Raw genomic sequence first — 15,386 nt, forward strand, 5'->3', positions numbered from 1 at the left:
ATACATTTTTATAACCGTCGGCCGGTCATGTACGTGATACGTGCAGTAGTGGTACACTCGTTCCAACATACACTTGGTCCTCTGACCCAGACGACCTACGTCATTCGTACCCGCTGATAATACAGAATGGAAAGGCCATTTACACACATTACATTTTTCATTATAATATATTAACAGTCGTAGTTTTTTTTTAAATAATTTTTGTTATACTAAATAATATGCATACTGCATAGCTGGATTTTTTTCATAAAACTAAAAATATTTTAATATTTAAATAATATGAAATTGTAATTTATTTATTCGTGGAAGGCGCAATTATTTATTTTTATTTTTATGGATGCTTGAACCAAAAAAGTTTGGAAACCGCTGCATTATACCATTGATTATAAATACTACATATCAGTGGCGAAGCTTAAGTTTTTAGTTGGGGAGACATTGAATAAAATGACACTAATACGCTTGGATTCCTCCCTTTTTATTTTACCTATTTGATAATACTTTTTTTTCGTATGAGTAATTAATAATTCCATCGTTCAAAATGACATAAATTAAATCATCAGCCATAAGGACAAACTACAATATAAAAATAACAATATTAAGAAACACGTAAGTACCTATCGGCTATCAGTAATAGCGATTTACGGGGGACGATGGCGATGTCGATAATTGAAGAAATCCGAATAGCGAGACGTGTCTCATAGCGAAAATAGTAAGCCCTGCTTACATTAAAATCCCCCCTTTACCCGCGCGCCCATAATTGGGAGACATTGAAACGCAACGTCTCTTTGATATAATAATATAATATTTGGAATGACCCGCACGGCCGTATCGCGCGCATCTAATCTATTTTAATAATTCTTAAAGACTATAACTGTACAACGAAAAACCAATTTTAACAAATATTAAAATATATATCATTTTTATAATATAAATGACGTTAAAATTTGTAAATATTTTATAAAACAAAATTATTTGTCCTGTGTTCTAATTTCTTAGTGGGTAGACGTTGTATCATTGTCTCCTATGACGCTTCGCCACTGCTACATATTACTAAAACTTCTAGTAAGTATGTATAATCAATGAGTATACGTTCCGAAAAAATTATGTAAATTTAATAATAAAATACACTAATATACCTGAGTACTTTCTTTTAGTTTTCACTCCATATTTCCATAATAATGTATCATACTTACCGGCCTAATTTTAATTTATTGTTTTTGTGCTAATTCGCAATATTGTAGTAACTCCATAAATATTGACTACCTAAACCTAATTATCAGTAGGTAGAAACAAAAAACGTTTCATTAATATTTTTTTAAAGCACTGCATGATGTGCCGTATATCGCATATGGCACATATACTAATAACTAACTTTATGAATTTATTAAAAACAGTGAAGTTTATTTATTTATTGTGTGAGAAAATAACAATTATTGGAATTAAATAATTGAATAAGTATAAAAAAAATAGTAACAAAATTAGAAGAAAAAAATAATAATGAGTAATAATTTGAGCGTCGACGCGTCGTAAGTATAAAGTAAATAGTGTATAGCCAGTATAGGTACTCAAGGTACTGTATAAAGTGGAAAACTTGATATATGTATATTACTGAAATAAATAATAAATAGGTAATGTGAATAATTTTTTAAATAAAATAAAAATATATTTTTTTAACAATCAATAAGCATAAAACAACTGCAGTTACCTGCGCAAACATTTAAAGTTTAGATGAGGTTGAATTTTGTACGTAAGCGAAATGACGAGGGTGCCTTATTCTAATCGTGTATAGAAGATATTGTGGTTAATATATCACCAGAAGAAAAAGAAAATTTTGGCAAACACGAAAAGAACAATCATTAGTAGTTTATATTTTATATTAATGGTTTAAAAAAAAATTTTCAAATAATATTAAAGGTTCGCTTTAGAGCTAGCTATACAAATGACTAGACACAGAGCCGTGTTAAGGGTGGCAAAAAGGGTAATTGCCCCTGGGCGCCGTAGTTTTGAAAAAGTAAGAGGGTGCCTTTATTTGTGCTTAATATATTATACCCGTTCCGTCCCGTGGCCACGAAAACCAAATATGTTATAATTTTATTTTTATAAATAATTATAAACAAAGGACACCGTGGTGAACGATGAAAAAAGAAATCTATTTAGCCTTTCTCATCGAAAATTCGTTACAATTTTATTGACAGTGGTCTGTATTGACTACTGTGTAATGTGTATTGTATTACCATTGATTATAAATTTATAAATATCTAATAGGTACAGGACAATCCGGTCTGACAAGTTACCAAGTAAACTCGGTGGGTCGGTTTTGAGTATTTCAAGTGTTGGTCATATTTTTTTTTATTATAGTGATAAGTTAGTATAAACATTGGTAGAAAATATAATTGATTCGAATTATTTAAACCGCACAGTAGCTGTAGCTGTAATAAAACATTAAACATTCTAATTTTTTGACGTTTGTAATGCCTTTTTTTAATTTTTTAGGATATTTTTGACCTCTTTCTCCTATTATGACAAAAAAAAAATGGAGATAAACGTTGATCAAACAGAATACCTAATATTAATTATTATGCCAACAGATAGAACTTTAATAATAATATAAGCTAAGTTATAATTACGAAAATAGTAGTTATATTGAACAAATTTCATATAGTTTTATTGTAATAACTTTAATAGACTAAGTTTTAATCGGAATTCAAATAAAAATTTGTAACTATTAATAGTTTTGTTAGAAATGATAATTTTGGTGTTCAAAATTTTAATAGCGGCAGAAATAATTAAAATAATAACAATAACTATATCTTCGTAAAAATAATCAATATAATCCAAACAATAATAAGAAAAATAATGCAGGTTGTTACATTTGTGGCAGAAATAATCATTTTGCGCGTGATTGCTGGAATAATGGACAAAATCCTAGACAAAGTATAATTAATCAATAATCACCCACCTAACGAAAACGGCATCCGTTCGATCAACCAGATAGTCACCATAATGAAGAAACAACATAGACCATAATATAGGTACTAAGGTCTACGAGGAACAATCATGTAACGAAGCTTCAGCATTATATCAGTAAATAATTATAATTCACATTTTCACAACATAACCAGATAACCATGGACATTTTTCAATCAACTAGCATCAAACGGAAAAAATAGATCTTCTTCAGACACCGGAAGTGATATCGATTTAATTAAAGTTCGAAAGTTAAAAATCGGTATTTAAAAAGTATAAATGACAAAATTTTATCATTATAATATTTATAAATATTACAATATTAATTAAAAACTGATTTTACATGCTGGAGTTGTAGTAGATCAAGAATTCCCAATACCGGAAGGCAAGATACTAACTTTCGATACTGATAGCTCACCACTTTTTGTTATAGCAGAAACATAGAATACAAATTATATTATTCTATATATATGTAATCTGTGGTTGTAGCTATATAGATACACATACATAATATTAATATATAAGGTACAGGTATATTATAGATAAAACGAATAGTACCTACCTACGCTAACTATTAAAAACGATAGCGAGCGCAATTGAAATAAAAATGAAATACATTTTTTTGTTTTAGCAAACGGAAACGATAGTGTGTATACGACTAACCTATACGGCTATAAGGCTATAACCGATTAAGTATGGAAATTGGAAAATAAAAATAATATTTTGAGAATTAATACAAGATGTGTATTGCGCATTTGTGCTATAATATATAATGATACAGTTAAAAATAGAAATACGATAATAATTAAAAAAAATATTAAATATCTCGGAATTACCACAAAACATTATTAAAAATTCATTGAATAAAATATTATACGATGACTATGTCTTTATGTGGAATATAAATTATTTGAAATAAAAATAACTAACGATAATAACGATCGTGTAAATAAAATGAAAATTATAATTTTTAATACCTACGTAGTGACTAGAGACAACAAAGGTGCATTTGGTATTTTGGTATCTACATTGTACTGTCATTATTAAACAGTCGACGAGTTATAAGCTATATGATCGAAAATTATCTTGATATAATGTTATTAACTTATATTACTACTGTCGTTATTATCGAACGGGGAACGATAATAATATTGGGATGTGAGTAAAAATTAATTGGATTGCAACTCAGATATGACGTAAAAACCGGTAAATGTTAGTTGCGTCCCGATAACAATATGCTTACATGAATAAGTCGCGGTCCGTGTTTCTGCCGTGTATACGTTAATTGCGTCCGACGAAAATGCGTTACTATTTTTACTAATATTGTACCACAACTATTGAGACATACAATGAACTTGTGTTATTTCACCGATAAGGCGATAAGACGATTAGCTTTCGAGTGCACGAATAAATTGGTGAATTTTTCATTTAAAATGAAGGTTGTGAATAGACGAATAGTGAATTAAACAATATTATGTACCACGAAAAGTAAAAACTTAGGCGGTAATAAATTTCGTTTTCATAAGCTTTTAAAAAATTATATTGAGCGTTGGTGTTGCACCCAGGCCCCAGTGGCAGCGCTACACGGAGGCAAGGTTGTGCAAGTGCCCCCCTTCAACATTTGATTTTGCCCCTCAATTGCCCCCCCCCCCCTATAATTTAATGTAAAAAATATGTAAGTAAATAAATTAATTGTAAATCATTACTAATATATAAAATAGTATTAATTACTTTAAAGAGTTTTACTGTTATATTCAAATTAAATATGCTTTTCATACACATTTAGAAATAAAAATACTCAATAAAGTTAATTCTAACTTTACACTTTCTAAAATCTCAAAATCTCAAAAATAAAAAGTTATGTACGTATTATTAGTTGTTACATACAAATAAAATAAAACGGAGGAAGTTTTACTGTAGTACTTTTGTGATAATAATCAAGTAGGTTATTATAAGTATTTTTTGATTATCCGTTTAGAAATATAACACATTTTACCCAAAACATTTTTAGCAATACTTTCCTGAAAATATGGTAAAAACAAATTAATGGGTGATACTAAATCACCTATTAATTTGTTTATACTGTATATTGTATACATACATAAATGCTAAAATGCCCCACCACTCACCAGAAAAAAATTTAGTCCCCTGCAATAAAAAATATCTGGCGGCGCTATTGGTTGCACCGTCAAAACGTGTAATGCTTTGCAAAATTGAATAGTTTTTCTTTAAATTACCTAGTTAATTCTATAATTAAAAATCTTAATGAACATAATCATGAACCATTACCAGAAAATATTTTCTAATCTGGGGCTTAGTACGGAAAATAAGATAAGAAAATACTGAAATAAGTAATTTATAACTTTTAAGTAGTTTATAACTTTTTAACCTTTTCTTAAATCCACAAGACGTTGAAATCTGTTTTACTAAAATCATTATGGTTATACAACCACAAGATGCAAGGATATTAGAATTCTTATAAGTTCCAAGTTATAATAATTAAATTAATTTAAAATATGCAATTTGAAATTTAAATAATAATACATGTATAAATAATTTAAAAACCAATATTATAATTGTTATGTTGACAGTCCTAAGTTTATTAAAATGGAAAGAAAAATATTAGTAGACAATTTGTAACATAAGTACATTTTAAATTTTAATATAAAAAATAACCGGACGCCATTTACATAGGTATATATGCACCAAAATTACACCAGACGCAAATTTTAATTTTTGTACATTTTAAAATGGTACATAATAATAGTTATAACACTTATAACTCATAAGTCACTTGAAAATAAAAATCTAGTACGCGGCAGAATAATGCAATAGGCGACGTAAATCAGATTACATGAATCGTAAATGTATCCACACGTTTTAGGGAACTCGCTCGGGCCAGTAACAAGACTCTTGCAAGTTGGGACGTTTAAAGTAGTAACGTCATTCCGACTTCCAAACAACTAGTGGGCAGTGGCTACTGTTCTGAGCAGGCTCGCTTGCCGTTCATCTCCATCACCATTGCCTGGATCAAATTTTCCACCACGACCAGCTGAGCTTCGTGTGTTGGTAGTCGAGCTTTCTGGATTAGTGGTTACGATGTACAGAAGCGTATCCAGTGGCTATTTCGAACTCCTTAAATATTATACGCAAAATATGAATTTTAAAACTAAAAACGAGAATTAAATACACCGATCACTGAGTGTGAAATGTAAATTGTAAATACATCAGCGTACTGCGTTGTGCACGATCGTCTACGACTACTACGGGTCTTCATAATTTCTCGTTTATATCAATCGAAAGTTCAGTTCGTATTTATTGCAAGATCCTACAAAGAATATTGACGAATACGTCAAAATAAAAGATAGAAGAATTTAAACAAACATTATACTATCGCAGTACGGATAAACTTACTAGTTTTAAAAACGTATTAAAAATTCCCTAAATATAAAAAAAAATGTATACCAACATGTACCGTCATACAAATTATTCTTATAACAGGGATTGACCTGAATTTTGATACCGAACATACCTTGAGGCGGGTAAACGCCAGTGGCGAAGCGTAAGTTTTTAGTTGTGGAGACATTGAATAAAAATTTTGTAACATTAAACATTGAATACGCTTGGATTCCCCCTTTTTATTTTACCTATTCGATAATACATTTTTTTCGTATGAGTAATTAATAATTCCATCGTTCAAAACGACATTAATTAAATCATCAGCCACGAGGACAAATTACTATATAAAAACAACAAATATTAAGAAACACGTAGGTACCTATCGGCTATCGCAATTTACAGCGGACGATGGCGAATGGCGATGTCGATACTCGGTAATTGAGGAACAGAGGAAATCCGAATGGCGAGACGTGTCTCATAGCGTAGATAGTAAACCCCACTTACATTAAAATCCCCCCTGTACCCGCGCGATCATAATATTGGGAGACGTCTTTTTGATATAATACCATATTTGGAATGATCCGCACACCAGCTCATACTAGCACGGCCGTATCAAATCTATTTTAAGAATTCTTAAAGACTAACTGTCAACAACAACTGTACAACAAAAAACCGATTTTAACAAATATTAAAACATATTAAATTATTTTTAAAATATAATTAATGACGTTCAAATTTGTAAATATTTTATAAAACAAAATTCTTTGTCCTGTGTTCTAATTTCCTAGTGGGTAGACGTCGTCTCGTTGTCTCCTACATGACGCTCCGTCACTGGTAAACGCTAAACGTACTCGCCGCCACACGACTACGGAGTTGTTGATGTGAAATGTGAATATCAAAAGCGGCCAAGCGGAATATCTCGACTTCCGGTAACCCGCCGCGGTAGTCTGTCGATAATAATAACCAGAACAGCAATGACGACACGAATCGACCAGAGTGGACAACATCAGCTGGTCGTATCTTTTTTGGCTTTTTGCGCAGCCAACGCGCAAACGCCGAAACGCGACTGCAGCCAGTGCAGCGTAGCAGCCGCGGGACGGCGCCTTTGCGCGGTGTTCATGACGTCGGTCGGTCTTCACGCGACAGTTACTTTGATTTTATAGACTGGTCATACTGATCGCTATGACCGGATAACTTGTCGCCCGACCGGCTCGTGCCGTATGTCGTATGAACTTGTTATTAATATTTTTATCAGACGGTATCCGGATCGCACCCGTGACGCGTGCGACGATTTGCCAACGTGCTCGTGCAGGTTGGAACAGACACACGAGCGCGCGCACGGTAAACAATAAACAATAACGGCGAGCGCAGTTGTGCTTTGGTCACAGTCGCAGTGTTCTCGTGTCTCCACTTTTCGTCTTCTCCTCGGCCGGCGGTCGAATATCCGATCGTGTCTGCCCTATTGATTTTAATCGATTAACTGTTGCGTAATACGCCGTCGACGATGTCTGCCGCGGTGAAAATAGGAAACCATCGGCAGAGCAGACCGGTCCGGAGGCCGAGTCACAACGGTCGCGACGACGTCGAATTGACCATGCGGATTCTGTTCAACGGCCGGGTACGTAGCATAATATATTTTTATTTCGATTCACTCGTTTATAAAAGTGCGTTACACGTGTGGCAATGAGGTCTGTATCTCCGCGACGTTTGTTAACGTTCAATATTATTTTCAAACGATTTTGTTTTCATTAACCGTGTAAATAATATTATTTATAATTAACCTTAGCGTTATTCATTTTTATTTTTTAATGTTTCGATTTTGATTACGAGTCATGGGCGAACGACAGTTATAATCATTCATAATATAAAGTTTTGAGTAAATTTACTCGAATACTTCTATAGCAGGGGTGGCCAACTTTAATAGACTTGCGATCGACATCTGAGATTTTCTAGGTTGTCGCAATCGACCAAAAAAAAAAAAAAAGTTGTCAATAAAAAAAAAAATATGTATATTATATATGTACATGTGTGTTACACTTCTTTTATTCGATATCTGTGTATAATCTCATTTTTCATAGTTATTTATTGCATTTTCTAAATTTAATTTTTATATTCGTTGATATAAAGATATGCAAATTTACAGAAAAAATTCAAAAATTCAAGAAAATACGAAAGGGAGTCGCGATCGACCGGTCAATTGCGATCGACTGGTTGGCCACCCCTGTTCTATAGTATTTAGAATATTTTTTTAATTCAATATTTTGAAAGTATTTCAAATACTATCTTGGACGTTATAGTCAAATACTTTAATGTAAATATTTTCAAAATTCAAAATAGTAATTCATAACACTTCAGATAATCTGAATCATATTGTTTTTTAATATCTAATCATTGTATTATTTTAATCATAATTAAAATCAAACGATTAAGCGTTCATTTGAATATTTTTTTAATATTATATTTTATTTTGACTTTTTATAATATTAATGTATTTCTGTATTTTGTATTTTTATTAAATGCAATTATTTTAAATGTATTTTTATAAGACTAATAATACATAGGTACTTATTAAATATATGTTACTTATCATATGCATTTCATTTTTTAAGTATGGTATTGGATAATATGACCAACAAGAGAGCACAGGCGCACAGCTAATGTTACTGTCTTATGTTCATAGGCACGAGTTTTAAATTTTTTTTTTTGGGGGGGGGGGCTAATACTGTTTATGCTCTCTGAGATATATAAAGGTGGAAGGGGATATATACAAGCCTTTTGGAAGGGATAATCCCCTCAAGCCCTCCTCAAATTGCTCACTTTAATATTAAAACCATAAGAATTTGCTTAACCTAAATGTTGTGTATAAGACAAAGATAGCATAATATACATGTGTATATTTAATATGCACTAAATTGTATATTAAAAATAAATAATAATATTTATAGTATACATATTAATATTTTTAATATATTACAATATGTTGGATATAAACAATAAAAAATAGACATTTTAGTAGGTACTTAGGGTAATATTAAGGATTGATATTATAGACTATTGTGTACCTATCTTAAAAATACAGTTGGTTTAGTAAAATAAAAATGTACATTTTATTTTTTATATTTTATATGTATTTTTATGATGAAATCTTTATTTTTGATTCAACTTTAGGAAGTTGGAAGTGTAATTGGCAAAGGAGGCGAAACTATAAAAAATATAAGAAACCTGGTAAATAGTTAAAAACTGTTCAACCTATTATGAATATTATTAATTATAATTTAAAATATTTGTTTAGTCTGGTGCTAGAGTTATAATCTCTAATGCTTCAACTCCAGAACGTATTGTTCTTATCAATGGAAATAGAGTTACAATTTGTAAAGCTACTGAACTTATTGGTCAAAAAGTTGATGAAGTAAGAATTTTTATAAAAAAAATTAAATTTTAAATTTACTTCTTTAATTTATTCTAGTTTTTTGAGAGACAAAATAGTGAATGGAATGGCCCAAAATCACCTTTGACACTTAAGCTAATTGTGCCAGCATCTCAATGTGGTTTCATAATTGGCAAAGGAGGAAATAAAATAAAAGAAATCAGAGAATCAAGTGGAGCTGCCATATTAGTAGCATCGGAGATGTTATCTAATTCAACTGAACGTCTAGTTTCAATTACTGGTACTACAAGCACAATATCTCATTGTGTTTATCTAATCTGCAATGTACTGATAGATGTAAGAAAATATAGAATATTTATTTTAAGACCTTAATAAATTGAAGTATTGTGTTCTGGAACACATACAAGATATAAAATGTCTTATATATATTAAACTTAATCTAGGTATAGGTAATTATTAAATAATGATAGAGAATACTTTGATTTATAAATTTATCTTATATCTATACTCATATACACTATTCAAGATAAGAACTGTACTTCGTGGCTAATTTGTGTGCAGGGTCGTGTCTTCACTACATAACAGACTCAATTGAGGTGACTGACTAGAATAACTTCACTGTTGCACTCGTGGCCAACAAAAACTGGTCACTGCGCTATACAGTTCTTATCCTGAATAGAGTAATATAATACTATAAAAGATAGATAGACAAGTAAGAGGCTCGAGGAAATTTAACTATGGATGAATCTTATGGTACTAATTTCATTTACATTAAATTTATTGTTAATGCTACTTAACCTAATTTGCAACCATATTTTAATATTTTTACTAAATAGTAAAATTATTCCTAAATACTAGTTAATAGTGTTTTTTTTTATTATATTTTTGTTTTTGATATTATTGTATGTTTTAAGATAATAGTATAAGTATCTATATAATATAATTTATAAATTTTCAGTCCCCGCCTCGTATTGCATCAATCCCTTATCATCCATGTAGTGTGAATTCAGGACTTGCTACTTCTACAGTTAATAAAGATGTAAGTTTCCTAAGCATTAAAATACTAATTTAAATCTAATTAATTTTTTTAAACTATTTTAACTTTAGTATGGAAAAGAACACAATATTCCTTTTACTAACATTGCAACTCTTGGGTTAGGAACTTCGTCAACTGAAGGTATCAATCAAGCTGGTATGTACTAATATAATTTTCAATTTTAATAACAAAAATTAACCTACTTGAAAACATTAAATTAATATTTTCACCTTTAAATTTTATAATAGGTCAGATTATTGGAGCTATTGGTTTGAAAATTATTAACTATTTTGTCCCAGTAGAGAACAAGTCACTTTTACCTATGCATACTGACAGCAACAGCCAATATTGCTGATGCCAATGTTATCTTATCAGTATGTGAAAACGGTGAGGATGCACAGGTGCAGGTTTGAACACATTTTGATCAATGAGCGGCTTGTTCTCTTCTGGGACAAAGTTTAGATCTCTCTTTAGTTTTTTTTATTAGGATAAAAAAAATTATGGTTAATTGTAAAGCCACATTATTTTTTTAATAGCATTTAAATTTGAAATTCCAATTAGAAATTTAGAAATTTACAATATAAAATTTCTCAAACAATTTTTATTATTTTTTAGTAACTAAAAAAAAAATATTCACCATAGAAATTTAAAAATAAAATAACTAAAATAATTATTTTTCTACTTGTAATGAAAATATTTAGACATTATTTAAATTGAAGCTAATCATATACATTTTAAATGTTGTTCCAAATATATTAATATAAACATTTGCCTGGTCAAAAAGCTGTATATTTATTTTTTTTTCTTAATAAGTTGTTCTTATAACAATTTAAAATATGTATATAAAAAAAAAAAATTATGCATGATTCTTTTTTCACTATTTTAAGATATATATTGTTATTTATATAGGGTAGAACAATAATCTTCTTCCTGGTATCACAACTCTTCAAGAGTTTTTGCTGCCACTGACACTTCCTTCCATTCTTCTCGATATTGTACTTTTTCTTCCTAATTTGGTACTCCTAGTTTTCTAAGTCCTGCTTTATTCCATCTATCCATCGCTTCTTTGGACATCCTCTTAGTCTTTTCCCTGTGGGTTTCCACTCGACTGTCGCTTTAAGGTACTCCTAGTCTAGTCTTCTCATCATGTTCCCAAATCATTTGATTCTTTGTGCTTTTACAAAGTTGGTTATACTTGGAACTCTTGTCAATTCTCGGATCTCTTGTTTCTTCTTCTGCGCTAACATCCCAGTTCGTTGTGTAGCTATGTGTTTTTAAATGTAATCATTAACAGTATAGTAGACTGATATTTTCAATGCAATAAGCTTATCATTACATAGTCATTTGCATGAGTTTTTATTCAATTAGGTAAATACAATAAATAATAATGCTTTTAGCCTTGGCTGCATTAGCTGGAAGTCAGTTAAGAACAGCTAATCGTCAAAACCAAAATGTTAGTGGAGAACATAAAAAACAAAATGCCAAATCAAATATTGAGACAATATCAATGACTGTACCTAATGACTTAATTGGGTGCGTTATTGGTAAAAGAGGAAGTAAAATTGCAGACATTCGGTAAGTTGTAATTAACATAGTATTCACGATCTTAAAAAATATGTGTTATTAATTAATAATTAGTAATCGATTGATTTAAGGTGAATTTTGTAATGTATAAAATTCTTTTCCTAAATTAATTAATTTCATATTATATATTATATTTTGGAATAAGATAAAACATTAATTGATCTAGTTATGATAAATTAATACTGTGTACATAATTTCAAACTCTTTTCTTAAGCAAATTTTTTCTATTACAAAATATTTAATTAGGTAAATTTTCATATTGATTATAATAGCTTAAGATTATAAAGTCAAATTATAGTTTTTTACTATGTAAAAATATATGTATATACTTATGATAAAAATAACATGTTTTATTGAAAAGATACTCTTTATCTAAAATCTAGATCAATTAATGATAACATTGATTTATTAAACAATATAATTAATAGTAAATAATATATTTTATGTTTTTCTATGTAGACAAATAAGTGGTGCTATTGTACATATATTTAAATTTGAAGGAAATAATGAAAGTAAAGAGATTGTAGATCGCCGTATAAATATTACAGGAAACAAAAAATCTATTTCAGTTGCCAAGTACTTAATTGAAATGAGGTACCAACTTTATTGTTATACTAAATACAATATTTTCGGGATCCTAGTTGAAAATGAACTCCTAGTGATATCATTAATTCCCTAATATTGAATTATATGTCCTTTTTTTTTTTATCATTAATCCCAATTTCTTCTTTAGTGTGGAACTGCAAAAAGCCAATCTTGAGGATATAAAATCACCCTCTAGTCCTGACAATGGTTCCAGTTCAACTGCCTCCACTCCAACTGTGGCTCCTCAACTATTTGCCAAGCCAGATTCCATTAATACCATATCTAGCTTATATGCTTATATAGCCTTATCCAGTGGTGCCAAACAATCCTCTCCAGTACAGACCACAGGTGTCCATCGCCCAAAAAATTCTTTAAAAAGGAAGCGTAGTCCTTCAGGCGAAAGAATCAATGCAGAAAGAACAAAGTTTGCTCATTACTGAATGCCAATTGATTCCAAATCCGCAAATAATTGCTGTTCATACTCATTTTGATTTATTTATTTTTAAGTAGTTTTTTCATTTTGTTATTTAATTATTTTTAAAAAAAAAGGTTTTAATTTTTGAGTGAATAAAATTCTAAAAAGCCATTTTATTTAAATTTAAAAAGATATTTTATTTTATTTATGGTTATGTTCAAAACAAAATCTATGTACCTAACAAATTTCTTGTGTAGGTAAAATTAATACATTTTAACAATTTAGTAAACCATTTTTATCTATTACATTTTATTGTTTCCAATTAATAATATTTCACTTTTTAGTTTCCAATCAGTACTTAGTTTTAAGTTCTTGCATTATATTGTTGTAGGTAGTTCTTATTGATAATAAGTATTGTATTCCTTATTTTACTTCTTAATTTTTAACATATTAATATGAAATCCAATAAATAAAATTTGCCCTGTTTATATTTGTTGATATTAATTATTCTTAATTTGTAAGAAAGGACAAAAAAAAACATTTAATTCAAAATTGTTTTGCTTATTTTTAATTATTTTTTTTAAGTTTATATTGTTCATATATAAGTACATCAGTGTTCATATTTTTAATTTATTGCTTAATAATTTTATGACTTTATGTCCTTTTTTACATACTGACTTGTAAATCTAATCGCATATGAATAAAAACATATTTTTTTGTTTGATAGAACACATGTCATAAATTAAATTTTTAATTTGTACTTATGTTTTACATCGTTGTTTTATAGTTTTAGAAACAAGTATACTCAGTTATGGAGACACTTTTATTTTTTATAGTTTGGCTAACAACACTATACTGGTTATATCTATGCCAATTAATAAAATTCGATTTCATTTATACCTAATAATGCACAATTTAAAAAGTTACAAAATATTAAATTATGGTATAGTTAATTAGATTTAGATCATATCTAGAAAATGTTAATTACAAACAAAGCATCTTCTTGAACCAATAAAAAAATGAGAAGACATACCTGTAAGGATTATTCATTATTGTATACAATTCTAGTAATAGACTATAGGCTGTAGCTATACCAATTATCTCGCCTACTGCTTATTGATTGACATTTAAGTAGATAAGCAATGGGGGTTTTGTTTTTCAGATTAAAATATTCATGTATGATATGGTGTTAATCTTAATACACTTAAATTTAAATAGTGTTCCGAGTAACTAATTCTAAATTGTTTTAAATTTATTAGGATCAGAAAATTAAATTGATACAATAAATACTATAGTTTTGTAAATTATATTGCAATTTAACACTTTATATTACATATTTTAAGCTATGATATAAAGAAACATTCTACGTACACACATATTTAAATTTCAAAGTATAATAGTTATATACTTATATGGTTAAGTTGTACTTAATAATGGGTAACATAGAATGTGTCTCAAGCAAATGAGATTCACTAGGTATATGAAATATTATTTTGGCATTGATATAATTACATATTATTTTGATATGGTTATGCATTTATTTTTTCAACCAGAGAAAATAAACTTTTTAAATTGTATTTAATAATTGTTAAACGTCAACACAAACAGCAAATAATGTTAATGTAATTTTATTTTTTCAAATTATCCATTCAAAAAGATTTTTTAATTATTTTTATTTTTCATTGTCTCACAAATTTTTGATCATTAATATCGAAAAAATAAAACGCCACGACATAGATAAAATTATCTTCTATTTACTGTGACAATTTGGTTCTACTGCAAGTATTATACTCGTAAGTTTGTCTCACCCAAAACCGTTCATCTTTAGGTATCATCTCACTATTATTTGTCAATACTGACATGGAACCATATTAAAAATACTTTGAATAAGTATTTAAATAAATTGTGATTAAAAATTTTCATTCTTCTAAATTTTTATAAAAATTGTCTATATCAAACCTCTTAGAGATTAAATAATGTGTGTGGCTGTGTTAAATTTCATACCAACTAAT

The 15,386-nt window shown here is 29.1% G+C and overlaps 1 protein-coding gene across 1 annotated transcript; it reads left to right on the forward strand.

The window, feature by feature from the left end:
• The first annotated feature begins 7,448 nt into the window (after positions 1-7,448).
• LOC132927457 (poly(rC)-binding protein 3-like) lies at positions 7,449-13,862 on the forward strand. Its single transcript, XM_060991996.1, has 9 exons — positions 7,449-7,984; positions 9,535-9,591; positions 9,659-9,775; positions 9,833-10,090; positions 10,713-10,793; positions 10,862-10,946; positions 12,188-12,365; positions 12,834-12,968; positions 13,108-13,862. Exons 1-9 carry the CDS (start codon positions 7,871-7,873, stop codon positions 13,397-13,399), a joined length of 1,317 nt encoding a protein of 438 aa, XP_060847979.1. The 5' UTR covers positions 7,449-7,870; the 3' UTR covers positions 13,400-13,862.
• Positions 13,863-15,386: the final 1,524 nt, after the last annotated feature.

The sequence above is a fragment of the Rhopalosiphum padi genome, chromosome 3 (genome assembly GCF_020882245.1).
Source record: "Rhopalosiphum padi isolate XX-2018 chromosome 3, ASM2088224v1, whole genome shotgun sequence".
NCBI classification, from domain to species: domain Eukaryota; kingdom Metazoa; phylum Arthropoda; class Insecta; order Hemiptera; family Aphididae; genus Rhopalosiphum; species Rhopalosiphum padi.

Excerpts from the sequence above, each read along its gene's own strand:
- LOC132927457 (XM_060991996.1), top strand. The coding sequence starts at position 7,871 with ATGTCTGCCGCGGTGAAAATAGGAAACCATCGGCAGAGCAGACCGGTC. Across the intron at positions 12,366-12,833 it reads AGTAAAATTGCAGACATTCG|ACAAATAAGTGGTGCTATTG; the intron begins GTAAGTTGTAAT and ends TTTTCTATGTAG. Across the intron at positions 12,969-13,107 it reads AAGTACTTAATTGAAATGAG|TGTGGAACTGCAAAAAGCCA; the intron begins GTACCAACTTTA and ends TTTCTTCTTTAG.